Genomic DNA, 15,164 nt, shown 5'->3' on the forward strand with positions numbered 1-15,164 from the left:
TGTCCCTTCTTAAAGGCACACGACCAGATGTGGTATCTCGGCACAGCTTGTGGTGCCTCGGGTTGCATGAGGAATATCTGTTATCTATGTGTTGACAGAGGAAGGCGTGGGTGTTGGGTCAGTATTTGAGCCAGGCTGAGTGACTGAGCTTCTCTGAGTCACAGGTGTCCAAACCATGAAGTGGAAGAATCAGGTAAGGACAGGCTCGTATGACAGTGATGGTCTGGGATCTGAGGGATGGGCCGAGGAGGCTGAAGGCCCTCCATGGGCACAGGTGTGTGGAAATTGAGTGTGTGCAGAGAGGTTGTTCTAAGAGCAACGCCAGGGCAAGGAGGGGATTCTGCATTTTTTTTAGAGGGGGAAGCAGGCCCAGAGGGAAAGGTTGGCAGCTTTCTCAGACAGTTCCCCGAATGTATGCACTTGGTAAACTTCTGTCCTGGCATCCTCTGGGTCCTATGCTACAATCAAAAAAGGAGAAAAAGAAAGAAAGAAAGAAAGAAAGAAAGAAAGAAAGAAAGAAAGAAAGAAAGAAAAGAAAGAAAGGAAAGAAAGGAAAGAAAGAAAGAAAAAAAGGAAAGAAAAATGGTCATGGCTGTACACACCATCAATCCCAGCATTTGGGAGGCAGAGGCAGGTCGGTCTCTGTGAGTTCAAAGCCATCCTGGTCAACAGTATGAGACCTTGTCTCTAAATAAATACTGATTTAAGTAAATAGATAAGGAAAGAAGGAAGAGACCCTGAGGGTTTTCACGAGGGTAACCCTGGCAAAGCTTGGTATTAGAATCACTACTTCCTGTCAGGATCAGATTTACATCATAGAGTATGTTGAGGCCAGTCCCGGGGAAGGGCTGGTTACTCTGTGTGTTAGAGTCTCCAGGTTTGATTATGGCAGCTTGGCCCCACGCCCCAGTCACCAGCCACTTTTGTGTGGGCCATCTACTCAGGCACTCAGCCCCGCTTCCCTCACCACCTACCCATCTGGGCTAGTTTTCCTACTGCTGTAACAAAGTACCCGATGCTGTATACTTTGTGAAAAAAAAAATAGTTTATGTAACTCAGAGTTCTGGAGGTCTAAGAACATGGTCCTAGTTTCTGTTTGGCTCTGGTAAGAGCCTCCTCGTGGTCATAAGATGGTAGAAGGCATCCCCATGGGAACCCGTGAAGACGGTGAGACGGGAGGCCAGTGGGATTTAGGAGCCAGGCTCACTCATTTTTATGGCAACTCATTCCCACAAAGACCTAGGTCACCCAGAGACCAGCACTAGTCCCTTCTGGAGCAGGCTGTGTCTCCTCACCAACATCATCCCAGCTGGGGACAAGCTCCCAGGGGCACCTCCGGGGTACAGCACAGCCATAGTCGCAGGCCACTGGCTGGTCCTCTAGGCCGCTGTCTATTCTCCCAGGCAGCCAGAATTTCCTAAGCAGGTTCCGTGCAGTTTGCATAACACAAAGCTTGCGCCATCTCCTGGGCTTCCCAGCCAGAGTAGGCACAAGGACATCTGATCACCAAAGGTCCATTCCAGCTCCGTGTCTTTATTGCTGCCCTGCCCTTCCCCTGACAACAATTTAAATATGTTTTACACGCTTGTTATTTCTAACTTGGCACTATTTCATATGTACACACGTGGAACCTGCCGGACAGTGGGCTTCCCTGGGTCAGGGTCTCTCTCTGGCTCCTTCCTATAAAGCTGTGGGTAACATCATCTTGTTCCCCTTGGCTCCCAAGTGCACTTGCAGAAACTGGACCCCTAAAATGCAAAAGTTCAGCTTACTTCATGCCATTGGTTGGTGCTCAGTTTGTGCATGTGTTCATTCATTAGTTCGTTCATTCATTTATTCAGTTCCATTTTTAAACATTTACTAGCCGGGCGGTGGTGGCGCACGCCTTTAATCCCAGCACTTGGGAGGCAGAGGCAGGCAGATTTCTGAGTCCGAGGCCAGCCTGGTCTACAGAGTGAGTTCCAGGACAGGGCTACACAGAGAAACCCTGTCTCGAAAAACCAAAAAAAAAAAAAAAAAAAAAAAAAAAAAAAACCAAAAAAAAAAAAAACCCAAAAAAACAAAAAAACCATTTACTATATGTTTAGTATCATGCCAGTCACAAGGATCCATAAGCTAATGTCCCTATGGGCCACCTCGTTGTCAGGGAAGATGGAGACATCTTCCATCCTGCATCTACCCCGAGGAGACACAAGTTACCATGATGGAATCTGAGTCTGTCATCCACAGTTAAGGCAGACTGAGCCCTGGGAGAGACAGGGACGAGGAGAGACCGTGGCTACATGGCTGCGAAGGTTCTTGAGCATGTAGCCAGCAGGGTGTGTGCGATGGGACTGGTCTCTCAGCAGAAGCCAGGCATGGAAGGTCCCGGATCCCTGTCACACCCTCCTGCCTGAGGAACCTGTTGGACCTCTGAGGATGCCAGGGTCGCTTCTGCAACCTTCTGGCAATGTAATCTCCTGGCAACACCGTCTGTCAATGAACTCAGGAGAATCTTTTCCCCTGGGGGCTTATGTGAGAGAGCAGTTTCAGGATCTTTCTTGCTGATGGTTTACAATTTACCAAGGGCAAGAGAGGTGATGTTCAAAATGAACTCCAGACAGGTGGAGTGACACATGCCTTTAATCCCAGCACTCGGGAGGCAGAAACAGGCAGATCTCGGTGAGTTCAAGTCCAGCCTGGTCTACAAAGTGAGTTCCAGGTTAAGGCAGAGCACCATAGAGGGAGCGCGTGTAGCACCCATTGGAGCACACTGCTCACCTCAGCCAGGAAAGAAATGAGAGAAAGTGCTGGCTTTTGAGGGCATGCCCAGGGACCCCAGGCCTCCCACTAGGCTCCGCCTCCTAAAGATTCCACACATTCTGAGGAGCACCACACATTCTGAGGAGCATCACACATTCTGAGGAGCACCACACATTCTGAGGAGCATCACACATTCTGAGGAGCACTTCACTGGGAGCCTGCAGGGAGTATCCATCAAAACTGTCGCGGGTACCCATGTGTGCTCTCTGTCTTTCTGTCTCTGTCTCGCTGTTTCGGCCAGCTTACCAGATATGTCACTGTGCTTTCATTTTTAAATTATTTCTTATTACTTAAAAAAAAACAAGAATATGGATATTTTGCCTGTACATATGTCTGTATAGCACATGAGTGCCTGGTGCCCACACAGACCAGACAAGGGTGTTGGATCCCCTGGAACTGGAGTTACAGATGGTTGTGAGCAGCTATGCTGGTGCTGGGAATTGAACCCGTGTCCTCTAGAAGAGCCACCAGGGTTCTTAACTCCAAAGCCATCGCTCCAGCACCCAGGGATGATATTTGAAGTGTGTGTGTGTCTGTGTGTCTGTGTGTCTGTGTGTCTGTGTTTGTGTCTGTGACTATCTGTGTATGTGTCTGTGTGTATGTCTTTGTATGAGTGTCAGTGTGTATCTGTGTGCCTGTGTATGTGTCTGTGTTTGTGTGCGTGTCTATGTATGTGTCTGTGTGTGTGTCAGTGAATATCTGTGTGTGTCAGTGTATATCTGTGTGTGTGTCTGTGTATGTGTCTGTGTATGTCTGTGTTTGTGTGTGTGTCTATGTATGTGTCTGTGTCTGTGTATGTGTGTATGTGTCTATGTGTATGTGTGTATATGTGTCTGTGTCTGTCTGTCTGTCTGTGTATCTGTGTGTGTGTATTTGCATGTGTGTGTCTGTGTGTGTATGTCTGTGTACGCCTAAGTGCTGTGTTTATGGTGACCAGAAGGGAAAGGAGGCTTTGGGTCCTTTGGAGCAGGAGTCATAGGCTGTTCTGATTTCCCTGATATGGGTCATAGGACCTGAACTTGGATTTGTTGCAAGAACACTATGTTGTTTTGAAAGGGCGTGGCCCCATAGACTCAGTCAAATATTCGGTTTCCAGTTTTGAATGGTTTAGGAAGGACTAGGAAGTGTGGCCTGTTTGGCAGACCTGTGTCATTACAGGTGGGTTTCAAAAACCATCCAGGCCTAGGCCAGTTCTCTCTTGGCCTTCAAAAGCTCTCAGCAACCTCTGTAGCACCGTGCCTGCCTCCCTGCTGCATGCTTCTCACCTTGGTGGCCCAGCCCCTCTGATTGTAAGCAGGCCCCCAATCCAATGTTTTTATTTAGCTTTGTTTGGTTTGTTTGAGACAGGGTTTCACTGTGTAACAGAGTTGTGGACTCTCTCAAATTCAGAGATCCCCCTGCCTCTGCCTCCTGAGTGCTGGGATTAAAAGCTTGTGTCACGGGCTGGAGAGATGGCTCAGCGGTTAAGAGCACTGACTGCTCTTCCAGAGGTCCTGAGTTCAATTCCCAGCAACCACATGGTGGCTCACAACCATCTGTAATGGGATCTGATGCCCTCCCTCTTCTGGTGTGTCTGACAGGAATCTGCCCTAGACATGTGTCATGATTTTGAAGCGTTTCTGACATACCCATGACAGCATTGCTTCGTTTATCTCTTCTTTATGCAATGCTTGGGCTAGCCCCAAGGCCCCTGTATGTACCAGACAAGCACCCACAGCTAAAGCCAGCCCTAGCAGGAAGATTTGGTTTAAAGATGTCGAAACATGTTCAGGTCATGATTTTTAAAAAGATTTAATCATTTGAGGTATCTGTGTGTGTGTTCCTGTGTACATGGCGCATACATGGAGGTCAGAGGACAACTTTCCTGGGTGTGCCAGGAAACGTTCATGAAACCCCTCCCCACCCCCAACCCACCAAGGAGCAGATTCCAGTGCAATTGCATTAGGGTCTCTTTATTCAAGCTCTGACTCAGGAGAACTGGAGGGAGCCTCAAGCCCAGTTTCAGGCAAGCATTTATAGAGAAGTGGGGATCTAGCCTGGTACACATCTGATTGGGGGGAAGGATTGTGACCTTTAACGTAATTGGCTGGTGCCAAACCATAAACTTAACTTCGGTTTTCCTCCTGATTGGTGGTTGTTAGGAACTGACGTGCCGCCGGGCGGTGGTGGCGCTCGCCTTTAATCCCAGCACTTGGGAGGCAGAGGCAGGCGGATTTCTGAGTTCAAGGCCAGCCTGGTCTACAGAGTGAGTTCCAGGACAGCCAGGGCTACACAGAGAAACCCTGTCTCGAAAAACCAAAAAAAAAAAAAAAAAAAAAAAAAAAAAAAAAAAAAAAAAAAAAAAAAAAAGAAGTGACATGCCAGGCTCAGGCTTGTAACCTGGAGGTATGGACTTCTTGGGGGCCTAACCTGGAAACTGGTGCTAGATGCAGGTCTTGTTGGGGGAGGGGGTAACCTGGACACTGGTGCTAGGTACCGCCCTGTTAGTTAACTCGAGTTCAACCTTAGGTCAGGTTCTTTAAGATGGAGTCTGAACCCAAAGGATCCGGTCTCTCAGGTGTTGGCTCGTTCCATCCACCTACGGCTTTTTGAGGCAGTGTCTCTCTTATTTCTTCCACTGGGTCTCTGTCTCTCCTCCCATCTCACTGGGAGCGCTGGGATTACAGACATGAGCCACCACGCCCAGCTTTCATTTGGATTCTAGGGATTGAACACAGATCTTCGGCTTACATAGCACATTTACTTGCCGAGTCATCTGTCTGTCTGTCTCCTTGGCTGTAAATCCCTTGGTTTACTAGGGCAATAATTTTCTGCTCATAGGAGGGTAGAGCTGTGGGAGGGAGTGCAGAAAGAACATTGTTGCCACACACACACACACACACAGATACACACATGTGCACACACAAGCACACACACAGATATGCACATGTGCACACACACATACATGTGCACACACAGAGATACACATGCACAAACACACATACACACACATACAGATTCACACACGTGCACATACATATACACATGGGAGCGCATACATACACATGTGCGCGCGCATGCACACACACACATACACACACACACACACACACACACTTGCCCAGCCCGAGTGCGGGCGGTACTCCAGAGCCCGAGGTTTTGTTGAGTGTCCATTCTAGTTTTGACCATCTGGGTCAAGTGCTGGACCCGGATCCAGGATGCAGTCCATCTTCTCCAGGCCATGAGGACAACAGAGACACAGAAGGAGGAGATGGAAGCCAGCCAGAGCATAAATGCTTATCTTCCTGGATGGTTGATTCCAGGAACCTTCACCGATACCAAAATCCCTGCATACAACGTGTGCCTGCCTCATGCCTACACGCAGCCTGTGCACGCTCTAGTCTGGTGATTGATAGTCCCTGGCATGATGTAAATGCTATGCAGACAGCCATTGGGTGCATTGCTTACAGAACAATGATGGAAAAGTCCGAGTGCGGTGCAGATCCAAATTCTTCCAAATGTTTTCAGCATGGTTAGTTAAACCTGGAGAGAAGCTAACCACGTAGCTAAAGTTATTTACATAGCATGCAAATAATTTACACAGCATACAACCCATTAGCATAACGTGCAGGTCATTTACATAATATGCAAGTCATTCATATAGCATATAAGTCACTTACACAGCATGTAAGTAATTTACATAGCATATGAGTCATTTACATGGTATTCAAGTCATTTGTATAGCACACAAGCCATTTCTATAACATATAAGTCACTTACACAGCATACAAGTCATTTACATAGAATACAATCCACTCACGTAATGAACAAACCAGCAGAGGCTGGAGAGACACTCGGCGGTTAAGAGCACTGGCTGCTCTTGCAGAGGACCCAGGTTCAGTTCCCAGCACCCACATGGAGGCTCACAACCATCCCTAACTTCAGGAGATCTGATGCTCTCTCTTTTGACCTCCGAGGGCACCAGGCACACAGGTGTACATGCATACATGCAGGCAAAATACTCACGTACATAAAATAAATCCTTAAAAAACAGAGCAAGCCGATGCTGCTAGTATGTTCAGACCGTGTGTTGTCACACTCAGCCAGCCTCAGGACATTCTCATCCAGCTGAACAAAACAGAGATGACGCACGTCTTAGCAGTGACCCGCACCCCACTGTCCCTCAGTAACGGCTTAATCTTTCTGTCTGTATGGACTGGCCTAGCGTTGATAGTTTGAAGAAACAATTTTAATCTGTGGTTTTTCATGATTGGCATAAGGTTGGAATAATGTTCTGTTGTGTGGGCGAGCCACATTTTGTTTATTTATCGACAGGGTCTCAGTATGTAGCCCAGGCTGGCCTGGAACTCACAAAGATCCACCCACTTCTGCCTCATGAGTATTGCTGGGCCTCAAAGAATATTTGGATTGTGTCCATGTTTTGGATGCACTAAGTCACGGTTCTAGAACAAAAGCCTCCGCGGTGCTTTCTCTAGTTCTGTCTTGTGTGACTTACCTTGAACATGCATTGGTGTGTGATCTTAAAACATCTGAGACTATGTCCTTTATAAAGAACAGGTATGTTGGGGGCTGGAGAGGTGGCTCAGAGGTGAAGAGCACTGGCTCTTCTTCCAGAGGACCCAGGTTCAATTCCTAGCGCCCACGTGGCAGCTCACAACTGTCTGTAACTCCAGTTCCAGGGGATCTGACACCCTCACACAGACACACATGAAAGCAAAATATGCAACGTACATAAAATAAAAACAGATAAATTACAAAAAAAAGGAATAGATATGTCTTTTAAAGAGATTTATTTATTTATTTATTTATTTTAATTTTGTTTTCTTGCCCTCTTTACAATTCATGGCCTTTTAAAATACTAGTTGTTGATTATATATATATATATATATATATATCTCCCTAAATACCTAAATACAACCTATTCAGTCTGTCTAATGTTACTTTTGTGTGTTACTTTTGTGTGACCATTTGGTACTGGATAACCAGTTGGCAATGCTTTTCCCTCAGAAAGACTATTTCTCCTGTTCCCAGCATCCTTAGCTGCCCGTAGTTCTTTGTGTCAGATTATGGCCTGGTGTCTCTCCCCTGATCTGTTTATTTTTATCTTATTCATACGAGTGTCTTGCCTGCATGTATGCCCGGTGCCTTCTGAGGTCAGAGGAGGGCATGGGATCCCCTGAAACTGGAATCAGAGATGGTTGTGAGCTGCCATGCGGGCGCTAGGAATTGGAGCCAGGTCTTCTGCAAGAGCAGCCAGTGCTCTTAGCTGCTGAGCCATTTCTCCAGCCCCAAGAGTCTATCCTTCATTCATAGTTTGAGTCTGGGAAGACCAAGGTTGAAAAACTTGCGTTTAATGAGAGTCTTCTGTGCCTCATTCCGTGGTGGAGGCAGACAGGCAAGAGAGCAAGAGCCTCACCCTGTGACAGCAGACCCGCCCCCTCCGCCATGTTTTTCCTGCTTGCTTCGTTTCACTGAGGATTGTACATGAAGTCTGGGAGCGCACATTCACACCAGAGCACATACCCACATCCAGCTTAGCAACATGTCCTGGGCCACAGGCACGGGAAGCACTGAGGTCAGGAGAACCCCATCTCTCCTCACTGTACTTCCTCCAGTACAAGGGACGCTGAATAGCCTTGCCCCAGGCGCTGTGTTCGGAGAGAAGTCTGTTGACCATAACTATAAACTCTCTCTTCCCTTGACAGGTGGTCTGAATGGTCTTGCTTCTCTTTCTGACTTGCCTGGTTTTCTCCTGCCTGACCTTTTCCTGGTTAAAAGTCTGGGGGAAGATGACAGACTCGAAGCCGCTCACCAGCAGTAAGGTAGAAGCGAGCCTCCTTTCAAGCGAGGGGTCCCTTTCAGCCTCCGAACCATCGGAGGAGCAGCTACAGAAACATGGTGACTGCAGCTGTCTGGCGACAACTCCTGACCTGGAGGAGCTGGCCTCCCACAGACGTCCCAGAGAAGCCAGTCAGCAGACGAACTCCATGCCAAGCTCGGACCAGAAGCCTCCGAGGAACCCACTGTCTTCCAATGACAGCTGGCCCTCCCCAGAACTCCAAACCAACTGGACAGCGGCCCCCGGCTCAGAGGTTCCAGATGCCAGTGGGTTGTCCTTCCCAGCCAGGCCTCCGAGCCAGAGAACCGTATCCCCCTCCAGAGAGGACAAGAAGCAGGCACACATCAAGAGGCAGCTGATGACCAGCTTCATCCTGGGGTCCCTGGATGACAACTCCTCTGACGAGGACCCTGGCGCTGGCTCCTTCCAGAACTCCTCCCGGAAGGGCAGCAGGGCTAGCCTGGGCACCCTGTCCCTGGAGGCAGCTTTGAACACAAGTGATCCTGAGTCTCACACACCTACTATGAGGTAACGGACCTTCTCTTTACACTGGGAGCTAGAGTAAGACTTGAATCTCTGGTTTGCAGTGGGATTTGCTTCCTTCATTGGCTCCTCCCTCTGATCTTTTAACACATGTGTGTTAGAGGCAGTTAGTGTTGAAGAGCAGAAGGCAAAGCCTGACTTCTTTGCTTCCTCTTCCCTCCTTTCAGAATTACTGATTGTGCACCTGCTGTGTGCACCTGTGTATACCTGCTGTTTGCACCTGCTGTGTGCACCTGCTGTTAACACCTGCTGTGTGTACCTGTGTACACCTGCTGTTTGTACCTGCTGTGTACACCTGCAGTTTACTTGCTGTGTGCACCTGTGTACACCTGCTGTTTGCACCTGCTGTGTGCACCTGCTGTTTGCTACTGCTGTGTGCACCTGCTGTGTGCACCTGTGTACACCTGCTGTTTGCACCTGCTGTGTGCACCTGCTGTTTGCTACTGCTGTGTGCACCTGCTGTGTGCACCTGTGTACACCTGCTGTTTGCACCTGCTGTGTGCACCTGTGTACACCTGCTGTTTGCACCTGCTGGGTGCACCTGCTGTTTGTACCTTCTATGTACACCTGCTGTTTGCACCTGCTGTGTACACTTGCTGAGTGCAGGGCCACATGCCAGGAAAGTAGCTTTCTAGAGCTCTTGGCCAAGGTGGGGATGATGATCTTGTGGGTGAAAAGTTACCACTTAAAAAACCCCAGGTGATCACTGGAGTCTGGAGGGAGAGACTGCTCTCCCTATCTCCTGATGAGACAGCAGTTCCTGCCTTTTCTCATTCAACAGTAAACTAATCCCCACTGCCTAAACAGCAGAAGCTCAACTTCTGTCACCTACTGTCAACTCTGTTGTCAAAACCAAAACCTGTAGAATCACTGCAGGTATGGCTGTGTGCGTGTGTGTGCATGTGTGTGTGTGTATGTGTGTGTGTATGTATGTGTGTATGTGTATGTGTGTGTGTGTGTATGTGTGTGTGTATGTGTGTGAGTGTGTGTATGTATGTATGTATGCATGTGTGTGAGTGTGTGTATGTGTGTGTATGTATGTGTGTGTATGTATGTGTGAGTGTGTGTGAATGTGTGTATGTGTGTGTGTGTATGTATGTGAGTGTGTGTATGTGTGTGAGTGTGTGTATGTATGTATGCATGTGTGTGAGTGTGTGTATGTGTGTGTATGTATGTGTGTGTATGTGTGTGAGAGTGTGTGAGTGTGTATGTGTGTATGTATGTATGTATGTTGGTGTGTGAGTGCGTGTATGTGTGTATGTATGTATGTGTGTGTTAGTGTGTGAGTGTGTGTGTATGTGCACACGTGTGTGTTGCACGCGTGGGAGCATCCCCATGCAGCGGTGCAGGTGTGGAGGTCAGAGGACAACTCTATGGTCAGTTATGAGTGTGGAACTCAGGACGTTGCACTTTGCTGAGCCGTCTCATTGTCCTTTGCCTTATTTTGAGGTTGGCTCTCTCATGGAGCCTGCGGCTCCCCAGTTCCGTACACCGGCTGGCCAGCGAACCCCTGGGATCCTGCTTTCTCTGCCTCAGAGCTGAGTTACAGATGTCTATTGCCACATCTGGCTTTGAGGAATCCAAACTCAGGTGTCCGTATCCGGCATGCGATTTCCCACGGAACCACTTTCCATATTCTCTCTCTCTCTCTCTCTCTCTCTCTCTCTCTCTCTCTCTCTCTCTCTCTCTCTCTCTCTCAGGTCTCTTGCCCAGGCTGGTTTTCCTGTGTAACAGAGGGTGTTCTTGATTCTCTGATCTTCTTACCTCTGCCTCCTGCGTGCTGGGATTTTATGCGGGGCCATCACACCTGGCCAATTAAGAATTCTGGTTATATAAAGTGTAAAGGACCCCAAGTAGCAAGTGTTTATCATATCAGTGTGAGTCTAAACCTAGGGCCAAGGAGGATCTAATTGTGTCAGTTGTTTACCAAATCAGCAGGCTTGACAAAGTTGTGGCATCGTTGTTGTTTCCTGAATCTTACAGTCTCAGAGGTCGTGACGATTCAAATTCGACGAATTAATATTTCCAAGGTGTTTAGCAAGAAAACAAAGCACTTACTAAATAACCAGTTTTTAAAAACAAAATGGAGGGAGCTGGGTGAGCTGGCGAGTGTCTGGGGTTCCAGCAGTTGGGAGCCTGATGCTGAAGGATTAGGAGTTCAAAGCTATCCTAGGCTACATAGTGAGTTCCCATGAGTCTCTGGGTAGTTTACATAGTCAGATCCTGTTGGGAGGGGCAAAGAGGGAGATAGGCACAGAGGGGCCAGAAGGAGAGGAAGAAAGATTAAAAAGAAAGAGATGGGTGTGGTTTTGAACAGCTGTATCCTCAATGCTCACCTAAGGTTGCAGAGTTAGGCTCTGTTGAAAACACCAGCTGTAGAGAGGGCTTGACAGTTGAGTGTGAACAGCTCTTATAGAAGACCTGATGTCCTCTAGCTGGGCACGCTGGCACCTGCTTAACCCTCTATAACAGAACTGTGTCAGAAATGACTGTGCCTGTGGCTCTGTTGCCCTTTATAGTTTCTGAGGCAAAGGCAGGCAGATCTCTGTGTGTTTTGAGGACAGTCTGGTCTATAGAGTGAGTTCCAGGATAGCCTGGGCTACACAGTGGACAAGTGAGTGAGGTTCTGTATCAAAACGACAACAACAAAACCAGAGAGTGCATTCTCAGCACACCGTCCCAGCCTGTTGGTTACTGTGAATTCTTATATAACAACAGTATGGGTAAGGTATTCAGCCAGCCACCTACTGCAAGCTGGAGCAGGGAGGACCTGAAGCTTACCCAAAGAAGACAGGTGTGTGAACAAGTGTGTGTCACTGAATCCAGGAGACCCCATTTCTTGTCATTTTTTTTCCTGCTCAGTTGCTGTCTCGGTCTGTTCCCCACCCCACCCCTTTTTTTTTACTAGAACAAAATACCCGAGACTGAATAATCTGAAAGAATAGAGGTTCACTTGGTTTTGGGCAGTTCAAGAGAAGAGCAGGCCCTGTCACCCATCTGGCGAGGGCTTCACACAGGATCCTAATTTGGCAGAGGCTTCACAGTCACATGGGGACAACTCAGACAAGCCAGAGTGACAACTCAGGCCTCCCTTCCTCTTCCTCCTCCTCCTCCTCCTCCTCCTCCTCCTCCTCCTCCTCCTCCTCCTCCTCCTCTTCTTCCTCCTCCTTCTTCTTGATTTATTTACTTATTTTATGTATATATAAGTACACCATTGCTCTCTTCAGACACACCAGAAGAGGGCATCAGATCCCATTACAGATGGTTGTGAGCCACCATGTGGTTGCTGGGAATTGAACTCAGGACCTCTAGAAGAGCAGTCAGTGCTCTTAACCGCTGAGCCATCTCTCCAGCCCTCCCTTCCTCTTCTTATAAAGCCATTAATGCCATTGTGGGGTGGGGGGTCAGACCCTCATGATCTCATCCATCCCTAATTCCCCAAGGCCCCATCTCCAGATAGGAATTTGGCATATGAATTTGAGGCCTAAATCTCTAGCACGAGAACTTCACGAAGGCGTGGGGTGGGTGGGATATGCTCACACTGCAGCAGCTGCTAGCTAGTCCCCTAAAATCTCGAAGTACCCAGCTTCTGTAGAAAGAAATCCAGACTAGAGGTTTAGGTGAGTTCCTCAGGCTTTTTCCCACTTCAAAGACAGACAGTGAAGGCCCAGGAGAAGGCCTAGGTGTCTGTCCAGGACTCTGACCTTACAGCAGAGCTGCGGCAGAAATGGCTGTGCCTGTGGCTCTGTTGCCCTTTGTGGTTTCTGATCAGGCCCCCAGGCTGCAGCTCTGCTCCAGTGGCCTTTGCCCTCATGACTTCTTCCTGCTAGGCCAGCAGTGGCAGGAGGATGCTCTTTCCCTTCCTGCCCTGTCCTCACCTTCCCAGAGCCCTCCTCTTTCTGGTTCTTTGCTCCTTCCACACTAAAGGTCTCTTTGTTCCCACCAGGACTGAATGTCCTGCAGGGAGACTTGTGTGTTCTCTTCCTCTTCCTCCTCTATTTCCTCTTTTTTTTTTTTTTTTTTTTTTTTGAAAGGGTTTCTCTGTGTAGCCCTGGCTGTGGCTCTCCCGGGACTTGCTCTGCAGACCAGGCTGGCCCAGGACTTGCTCTGCAGACCAGGCTGGCCTTAAACTCAGAGGTCTGTCTGCCTCTGCCTCCCAAGTGCTTGGATTAGAAGCAGGCAGTCACCACCATGCCCAGCTTGGGACTTGCACTTGCAATGGCAGACATGTGCTTTGGCTTGGCTGTCTGTGAATATCTTAGAATTCCCGGCGACACAGAGGAAGGACTGGCCTTCTTTTCACTTTGTAACAAGTCCAGCCATCCAGGGCTCCCCGACCCTGACCCACCTTTAAAGAATCCAGCTGCTAGCTTCTCTACCGTTGCTCTCACAGCTCTCAGTTCTGCCTTTTATGTCTTTATCTTGTTCCTCCCGTGCCACCTCTCTCCTGTGCTCGGAAGTAAGTCCCTGAGTGCAGGGTCTGTCTTTCTTCTCCACCATGTGCTGGCTGAAGGTGGGTAGGCTTTGAATATTGGCCAAATGCATGGATGAAACCAGCAATGTGTACCCTCTTCAGACAAAATCTGCATTCTGAGGGCATGGTAAATACTTGGACAAATGTGGAAATCGATGCATGGAAGGTTGGTGGATCAATGGGTAGACACATGAGTAGGTGGATGGATGACTAGATGGAAGGATGGACAGATGGATGGGTGGATAGATGGATGAGTGGATGGATGGATGGATGGGTGGGTGGATGATGGATTGACAGATGGATGGGTGGGTTGGTAGATGGATGGATGAATGAATGGATGGATGGTTGGGCAGACAGACAGATAGATATATGGATGGGTGGATGGATGGATGGATAGATGGATGAGTGGGTATCTGGATTGACAGATAGGAGTCCAAAGAGAGGACCATGTGCTGTGTGTCCCGGGCTGGAGCATTCCTCAGCACACATGGGCACAGAAAAGGCTGGGATTTCACAGTTGTACTGTGTGTTTGTGTGTGTATGATTGTGTGTATGGTGGCATGTGTGTGGTTCTATGTGCAGTGTGGGTGGTATGTGTGCTGGTATGTGTTACTGTATTTATTAAGTGGTCACGTGTGTGTATGTGGTATGCACAGTATGTGTATGGTTGTGTTGAGTGTGCGTGTGCGAGCACGCGCACATGTGTGTCACAGAGTGTGTACAGAGGTCAGAGGACAACATTCTGGAGTCAGTTCTGCTTCTACCTTGTGAATCCTAAGGACTGAACTCAGGCTGGCCAAGGCTGACCTTGAACTCCTGGCCATCCTGCTGCCTTCTCCCAAGAGCTGGCATCACAGGCAAGTGTTTCCTTAAAAAGTTTACACCGTGCTGGGGACTGTACCTGGGCTTCCTGTGAGCTGGGCAAATGCTACAAGCTTGGCCGGAGCATTACCTGTTAGGTTTCTTTTTGGTGAAAGCAAATTGTACAATGGTTTTATAAATCAGAAAGTGCAGGGAAGAGATTCGATCCAGGTCACACTGGCGGGTAAGGACAGGCTAAGCTTGTCAATACACGGCTTTCCACCCCACAGCCAGCCACTCACCATCAGCCCCTTGCTGACCTGTCTGTCTTGTCCCTGACCACTGTAATACACAAAAGCTAAATTTAGCTGCTCATAGGACAAGAGAAAGGCTTAAAAATGAGGCAGGGCCACCGTCCAATTTGAGCTATTTCATTCAAAAGCACAGCTGTTTGGGGAGGGTGACTCATACCTGTAATCCCAAACTTTGGGGGTGGGGGGCTGAGGCAGGAAGGTCAGGAGTTCAAGGCCAGCCTCATCTACATGAGATTCTGTCCCAGGAAAAAAAGAGCTAAGGGGTGGGGGTGGGGACACAGCCATTGGTGTTTGCATGAGGCAGAGAGGGACACCAGGTGTGTGGTCCTCCTTCCCTCCCCTCTGTTATTCCTTAATATTAAACAGAGAGAGGAAAATCCACTGGGGTGTG

General features: G+C 48.5%; 1 protein-coding gene across 2 annotated transcripts in view; it reads left to right on the plus strand.

Moving 5' to 3' along the window:
* Positions 1-15,164, plus strand: part of Acacb (acetyl-CoA carboxylase beta) — a 109,721-nt gene that overhangs the window by 10,031 nt on the left and 84,526 nt on the right. For both annotated transcript variants that reach the window (XM_076922462.1, XM_076922463.1), the window contains exon 2: positions 8,508-9,169. In XM_076922462.1, the coding sequence (XP_076778577.1) occupies positions 8,517-9,169 (653 nt within the window). In that variant the 5' untranslated portion in view covers positions 8,508-8,516. The remainder of the gene's footprint in view (positions 1-8,507; positions 9,170-15,164) is intronic.

The sequence above is a fragment of the Arvicanthis niloticus genome, chromosome 24 (genome assembly GCF_011762505.2).
Source record: "Arvicanthis niloticus isolate mArvNil1 chromosome 24, mArvNil1.pat.X, whole genome shotgun sequence".
In the NCBI taxonomy this organism is placed as follows: domain Eukaryota; kingdom Metazoa; phylum Chordata; class Mammalia; order Rodentia; family Muridae; genus Arvicanthis; species Arvicanthis niloticus.